The sequence below is a fragment of the Molossus molossus genome, unplaced genomic scaffold (assembly GCF_014108415.1).
Source record: "Molossus molossus isolate mMolMol1 unplaced genomic scaffold, mMolMol1.p scaffold_m16_p_3, whole genome shotgun sequence".
NCBI classification, from domain to species: Eukaryota; Metazoa; Chordata; class Mammalia; order Chiroptera; family Molossidae; genus Molossus; species Molossus molossus.
The window spans coordinates 124,670,396-124,677,571 of NW_023425366.1; the positions used below are offsets into that span (position 1 = coordinate 124,670,396).

At 50.0% G+C, this 7,176-nt stretch overlaps 1 protein-coding gene across 2 annotated transcripts; it reads left to right on the forward strand.

Moving 5' to 3' along the window:
* Positions 1-21: 21 nt before the first annotated feature.
* ORAI3 (ORAI calcium release-activated calcium modulator 3) lies at positions 22-6,350 on the forward strand. Of its 2 annotated transcripts, XM_036280680.1 has the most exons (3): positions 22-837; positions 3,131-3,187; positions 4,310-6,350. In XM_036280680.1, the coding sequence occupies exons 1-3, from the start codon at positions 271-273 to the stop codon at positions 4,967-4,969; spliced, it is 1,284 nt and encodes a 427-aa protein (XP_036136573.1). In that variant the 5' UTR covers positions 22-270; the 3' UTR covers positions 4,970-6,350. The 2 variants fall into 2 exon arrangements, with proteins under 2 accessions (XP_036136573.1, XP_036136574.1); XM_036280681.1 differs by lacking the exon at positions 3,131-3,187.
* Positions 6,351-7,176: the final 826 nt, after the last annotated feature.

A 7,176-nucleotide genomic window follows, 5' to 3' on the forward strand; every position in this document is an offset into this window, starting at 1 on the left:
GGGGAGGACCTGAGTGCTTACCCTTTGTGGCTCTCGGAGTCGGGGCTGTTTGGATGTATCTGGGAGCTTAGGACTTTCTCGGCTTCTAGGAACTGAGTTCGCAAAGCCCCTACAACAGATGGGCTCACCTTTCCTGAGTTCACAATTTATATAGGGGGTTGGAGCTCTGGATGTGTGGGTGTGTCTGCGTGCACTTGGAGTGATCCAGGGCCCAGGAACTCCCAGTCACTGGCTGGGACTGGTTAACATCAGTGGAGTTGGGGTTCCTGCATGACATTCCAGGTGGACTGCTATCGCAGGGGTCCTTGGAGATCTCTGAGGACGCCCCCAGGCTCCACCCCATCATGTGGTCGCCCGGGCTCCGCCTCTGTCCCAGTTCCTGTTTCGGCCTCTGCTGTCCCGCTTCGGCCCCTAGTGCTTCCCGCAGACGCCTGTTCTTCCTGCTCAGTCCCGGCTGCCTCTTCCTGGGCGTCTGCTGCCCGCATCTTTGCTCACCCCGCAGGGGGATGGGGCCTCCCCACGGCCTGGACCGACCACCCTCTTGGACACCCCGAGGCTACTCGGCCCCGCCCTGACTACCAGCCCCTCTGGTGCTGCGGCCCCCCCAGGATGAAGGGCGGCCAGGGGGACGCGGGCGAACAGGCCCCGCTGAACCCGGAGGCCGAGTGCCCCACGGGCTCGGCTACGTACCGAGAGTTCGTGCACCGCGGCTACTTGGACCTCATGGGGGCCAGTCAGCACTCGCTGCGGGCGCTCAGCTGGCGCCGCCTCTACCTCAGCCGGGCCAAGCTCAAAGCCTCCAGCCGCACGTCTGCCCTGCTCTCGGGCTTCGCCATGGTGAGGGGAGGGGCGGGGTGCTCAGGCCGGGGGGTGGGGGGGATGGTGGGGGTGTGGAGGCACGGGGGCATGGGCAAAGTAAACGGGTACCCAGGGAAGCAGGGTAAAGAAAAGGGAAAGACGGGTTTTAAGAGGTAAAGGGGGGAAACAAGTTCCCAAGGGATGACACAGATCCCTTTTTAATAGGTATGTGTGTATGTAAACAGACCCCTGGCATAAACGGCCATAGGGAGGATAAACAAGTGCCAAAAATGTCATGGACACAAATCATGTCATGGGGGTGACAAATCCCCAAGGGGGATACATACGCAAGGGTAGGGCAAAGAGGTCCAAAAGCATAGTCCAGGCAGGAGTGATGACTAGACCGCCATGAGAGGTTCAAAGGCAAATCAGAGTTGGGGAGGGGCTGTATCAACTGTGGGGAGGGTCAGAGAAAATAAAACAGATGGGGTGGTCACCCAATTGAAGGCCCATCCCAAGAAGGGCAACTAGTCTCCAGCAGGTACAAAGGGTGCTTGGTGTAGCCCAGGAAGCTTTGAGAAGACAGGATGCCTGTGAGGAAGGCTGTGGGGAAAGAAGTTGACTAGGAAGCTGATACATGATTCCTTAGCTGATAAACTGTGGTGGGGGTGGGGTGGGAAGATGATATCAGCTAACGGTCCCAGCGGAAGCCTCATAGGAAGTGGGAATGAGTGAGGTCCCAGGGTGAGGAGTCAGCATACACAAGTCCTGGCTCTTTCCTGCTTGTAGTCAGCTGTGTGACCCTGGGCAGGCCTCTGTCCCTTTGCAGGTTGGTCAGTGGGAAATAGATGGGGAGGGTGTGCCCTCTGTAGCTTGCCAAGTACCTGCCCTAGGATGAGCTGATTCTTGTCATCAAACTCTATCTAGATCCACGCATGTTTGAACAAGACACACATCAAAGATGGTTCAGGCTGTCAATTGGACGGGCATGGAAACCAAGGCCCAGAATGGGGCAGTGGCTCTGCCAAGAGCATTTAGCAAATGAAGGAAATAGAAAAAACCAGGACCCAGAGTCACAGGCCTGTTAGTCCAGGGTTTCCCCAGCACCATGACAGGAAGAAGGAGAAAGTGACTGGCAGGAGGGGATGAGTCCTTAGAGAATCCCATTCTTGTTTGGGGCAAATTGAGATGGGGATAGAAGGGTCAGAACATTAGGTAATTTGGGTTATTCCCTGCCCCTCTCAGTGCCACAGCCTCTGTATTTGAATGATCAGAGGGAAAATCTATCCCTAAGGGTCATCATAGGTCTATGGTTTTTTATGTGGGGGCCCAGGATCCACAGACCAGCCCACCCTTCCTGATGTGGAGTCATCGAGGAACAGGGAGTTGGCTCTCCTTCACTTATACAGACTAGAGAGAAAAAGGAGCAGTTCCATGGACCTATCTAAGGGGTCCCCTACCTCCATCCACCCCATGATTCAATCTGTCCTGCTGCTGGACTTGGATGTTTCTGGAGTGACAAGTTAAAGGTTCTTCTCTGCAAGATCAAGAGGCCAGCCCTGGCCAGTTTGGCTCAGCGGTAGAGCATTGGCCTGCGTACGAATGAGTCCCAGGTTCAATTCCAGCCAAGGGCACATACCTCAGTTGTGGTTTGTCCCTGGTCGAGGTTGAGGTCGTGCAGGAGGCAACCGGTCGATGTGTCCCTCTCACGTCGATGTTTCTCTCTCCCTTTCTCTCTCTCCCTTTCTCTCCCTCTCTCTCTACTTGAAGATAAATAGAAAAATTCTTGGGTGAGGATTTAAAAAAAAAAAAAAGATGAAGCCAAATGAGTAGGTTCTGGGGGCAGGACTGGCTCCGGTTGTGCCATGGGAAAACAAGGCTGGGTCAAACTATGGGAGAAAGCAGGGGTAGGCCTGGCCCAGATACCTGTCTGGATAATAGCTGCTAACACCCTTCATGGCCCAGTTTCCCAAAATACTCATCTTTGTCCTTCTACTACCACTCTTCAGGTTCTGCACCTTCTTCCTTTCCTCAGCCCCAAAGCAATCTAATGGGTCCTTCAGGAACTATTGGGGGAAGATACAGATTTTAGAATTCAGGTGGCCTGGGTTAAAATAACATACAACAGCCCTGGCCGGTTTGGCTCGGCGGTTGGAGCATCGGCCTGCAGACCAGAGAGTCCCAGGTTCAGTTCCCGCTAAGGGCATATACCAAAAAAAAACAAACAAAACATATTGAACTGTCATTATGTACCAGGCACTGTGCTTACGGCTTTTATGTGAAACATCTATTATCCTATGAATTAGGTACCACTACTATGACCATTTTACAGATGAGAAAACTGAGGATCAGAGATGTTAAAAGACACCTGCCCAGAGTCCCACAGCAAGTAAGTAGCAGGACTTGAACTTTGGCTGTCTGGTTCTAGAGTCCAAATGTAAACAAACCTAAAACAGGGTTATCAACTCAAATGTTTGCAAAGGCCAGACAGGTAATACAGAAGCCAAGTTGGTTTTGTGGGGACTGGCTATAAAGAGACCCCATGACCTGTTCAAAGGCAGCACGCATGAATCAACTATAGCTGATAGTTGTCATGCAAGAATGTATAACAGATCTTCCAAATTTTCAAGAGGATCTGGAAATTGGGGTATTTATATGAATTCTCTTGAGTTTTAAAAGTTGGAAACGTAATTCTTTAAGAAACACTGTTTAAGCCAAGCAAAACATGTCTGCAATCTGACCTTGGGTTTGTGGAATGCCAATTTGCAAACTCTGGCCTTGGACTACAGTGTTAACTCTAACAATAACAGCAAACACTTACTTAGTGCTTACTATGTGCTTTGCACTATTCTTATCACTTGATGTATATTGTCTCATTCAGTTTTCACAACAACTTTATAAAGTAGGTAGGTGCTATTATCAATTCCCATTTTTCTGGTGAGGATATTGAGGCACAGATTAAGTCACTTGCTCAAGACTACACAGTTTATAGACCTGAGAATGAACCCAGGCAACCCAGCTCCAGAATCTTTGTTTTTTAAACCCTATGTTATAACAAGGTAAGATTGTCAGAAACATGTCATCCAGCCATTTTGATAGCTAGGTAGAGAAACTGAATCCCAGAAGAGGCCAGAGCCTTCCCAAAGCTGTCCATTCATGTACTCAACAAAGAGTCTTTTTTTTTTAACCCTTACCCAAGGATATGTTTTTATTGATTTTTAGAGAGAGAGGGATAGAAACATTGATGTGGGAGAAAAACAGCTATTGGTTGTACTCCAACCAGAGATTGAACCTAGGTATGTACCCTGACAGGAATCGAACCCACAACCTTTTGGTGCATGGGGTGATGCTCCAACCAACTGAGCCACCTGGCCAGGGCTAGACTGAGAGTTTTTTTCTGCCAGGCACTGTTTTAGGTCCTAAGGATACATGAGTGATGTATGCCAACATACATCACTGCTACTGTTCAGGAGGTTATGGGCACTCAATCCATCTCCTCTTGTCCCCACAGGTGGCTATGGTGGAAGTACAACTGGAGAATAACCACGAATATCCGCCAGGCCTGCTGGTGGCCTTCAGTGCCTGCACCACCATACTAGTGGCTGTGCATCTCTTTGCACTCATGGTCTCCACGTGTTTGCTGCCCCACATTGAAGCTGTTAGCAACATCCACAACCTCAACTCTGTCCACCAGTCTCCACACCAGCGACTCCACCGCTATGTGGAGCTGGCCTGGGGCTTCTCCACTGCCTTAGGCACCTTCCTTTTCCTTGCTGAAGTTGTCCTGGTTGGCTGGGTCAAGTTTGTGCCCATTGGGGCTCCCTTGGGCACGCCAGCCCCTGTGGTACCTGCCTCCCAGGTGGCTGGAACTCTGCCACCAGTGGCTACCTCCGTGAATCCAGCTTCTAAGCCACCCTTTATTTCTGTGGTCCAGCCACAGGCTGAGCCATCTGAGCCCTGCCCACCCCAGCAAACATGTGGTGGTGGTGGGGCCCATGGACCAGGATGGCAAGCAGCCATGGCCTCCACAGCAATCATGGTACCTGTGGGGCTTGTGTTTGTGGCTTTTGCCCTGCATTTCTACCGCTCCTTGGTGGCACACAAGACAGACCGCCACAAGCAGGAGCTAGAGGAGCTGAGTCGCCTGCAGGGGGAGCTGCAGGCTGTGTGAGGCTGGTGTTACCCACCGTTATAGGTCCTGCCTTCTTCAGTGTTCAGCCAAAGGCCGATGGTCTACAGACCACTGTTTCCTGACCCTGCCTGGAGGCACTTCCTATGGCCACTCTTAAATAGAGACCAGGTTCCTGGCCTCAGGGTTCTTTGGGCTGGGCCTTTGGGCAGCTCCCACATTCCCAGGGATTCTCCCTGTCAGCCTGTACCATGGTTTTTGTAAGTTCTGTTCTTCATCAGGGCTGGGAGGAGCAAAGGAGGAATTAGAAGGTCCTCAGTCCAGGGTTCATACAGTAGGTGGAATGGAGGCAGGGAGACCTTTGGTGCTGACTCTTACAGCCACTTGCCCCTATATAGGATGTGGAGGTCAGGTTACACGCCCGCCCAACTGCCCCAGAAGGCAGCCAACCCTTGCTTTATTTTTGTAGAATCTATTTTATGGTTGGCATATGTTGGGAAGCTTTTCACCATCCCCACATTTCTATCTGTTTCTCACACTTGCTTTAGTTGCTATATAGAGGGATTTGGATGTTTCTGCCCCAGGCATAGGTCCAGACTTTCCTAGAAGGAGCCTCCCTATTTTTGGAGGTTCAAGTGCCTGTCCAACTTCCCTAGACCCACACTTAATGCTTCTGTATCTGATTCCCACTCTTCGGTGCCAGTCTTGGGGGTCTTTGGAGGCTGTGGAGTTGTGCACCCAGTTTGACTCCCTAGCAAGGGGTGGGGTGAGGTTTTAAAGGAGAAGGTCCAGTCCCTAACCCTTGGAGTACAGAGCTATTCTGACACTGAATTTTTGATGCACCTTGTTTGTATAATAAATTGTTTCACAGATGTGCCTGTGACTGTGAATGGGGTGAAGGGGAGGCTTCCTTGGGATCAGGTGACTTGGTCCTAAGAGATCAGTAGAGGCAAGTGTACCTGGGTGCTGGACAAGGGTGTGGGAGAGTAGGTTCCAAGTATGACCTCCTGATGCTAACAGGGCCAGTAGCTTCTGAATGTAGAGACTGAGTTATTCCAAGGCAAAAGGCTTTTGCACTCTTGTTCCTGAGCCTAGGGTCTCTCTCTTTTCCATTGAGTAGCATAACTTTCTTTTACTCTTTAGTTGTTTTTTAATTTTTGAGTGACTATTACATATTAGGGTCTTTCATAGGTTATCTCATTTAATCCTCACAACCACCCAAAGACACAAATCTTTCTCATTTCCATTTCAGAGGTAAGGGACCTGAGGCCCAAGGCTGAAGATTTTGCTCAGAGCCACACAGCTAGTCAGTGAAAGCTTGGATTACCTTTACTATCACATAGGGAATCTCTTAATGTTTGACTTGAGAAAATGTAAGGATCCCAATCCTCTCTCTTTTTCTTATAGTGTGAGATCTTGAACAAGTACCCTTTTTCTCTTTTCCTATTACTTAAAATGGTAAAATTATATGAACCAGGCTTCAAGGGCCTTTCCTGTGTGTGTTTTTTTTAAATCCTCACCCAAGGATATTTTTCCATTTATCTTCAGATAGAGTGAGTGAGAAAGAGAAACATCGATGTGAGAGACACATCGAATGGCTGGCTCCTGCATGACCCGACTAGGTTCGGGGACTGAAATGCAATCAAGGTACATACCCTGGACCAGAATGGAACCCACAACTCTTTGGTCTGCCCGCCAACGCTCTAATTGCCGAGCCAAACCAGCCAGGGCATTTCCTGTGCTTTTCTGATGCCTACAATAATCCTGTGTGACAGGAATTAATAGCCATTACAGTGTAAGAATCTGAAGCTTTGAGAGGTCAATGACTTGCCCAAGGTCATACAGAGAGAGCTGTAGAGGTCCGGAACTTAAGATATCCTCAGCTCAGGCAAAAGGGCCTCTTGGGAATGCCATTACCTGTACACCAGAATACCCCGCGTCCAAGACACAGAAAAAGGGTGCCCAGTCAGGCGGCTTTAATCCCAGGGTTCCAGGTATAAACCTGGGCTGGTGCTGCCCTCCAGCGGTGGGACCGCGTAAGTATAGCATTCCTACCCCCACCCCTGCTAAAAACGGCGGGCACTGGGACCATGATGCGTAGAGAATCGACCAGTCCACCCTAGTTCCTGTGAAACCTAGTTTATTTTCTACATGACCCACTCAGGGGTCTTTTAAGACCCACCAGGTTTATCACAAAACTTTAAGGAAGCCTTTGGATTTAATCATTAAAGATGGCCGAGTACGGGCAA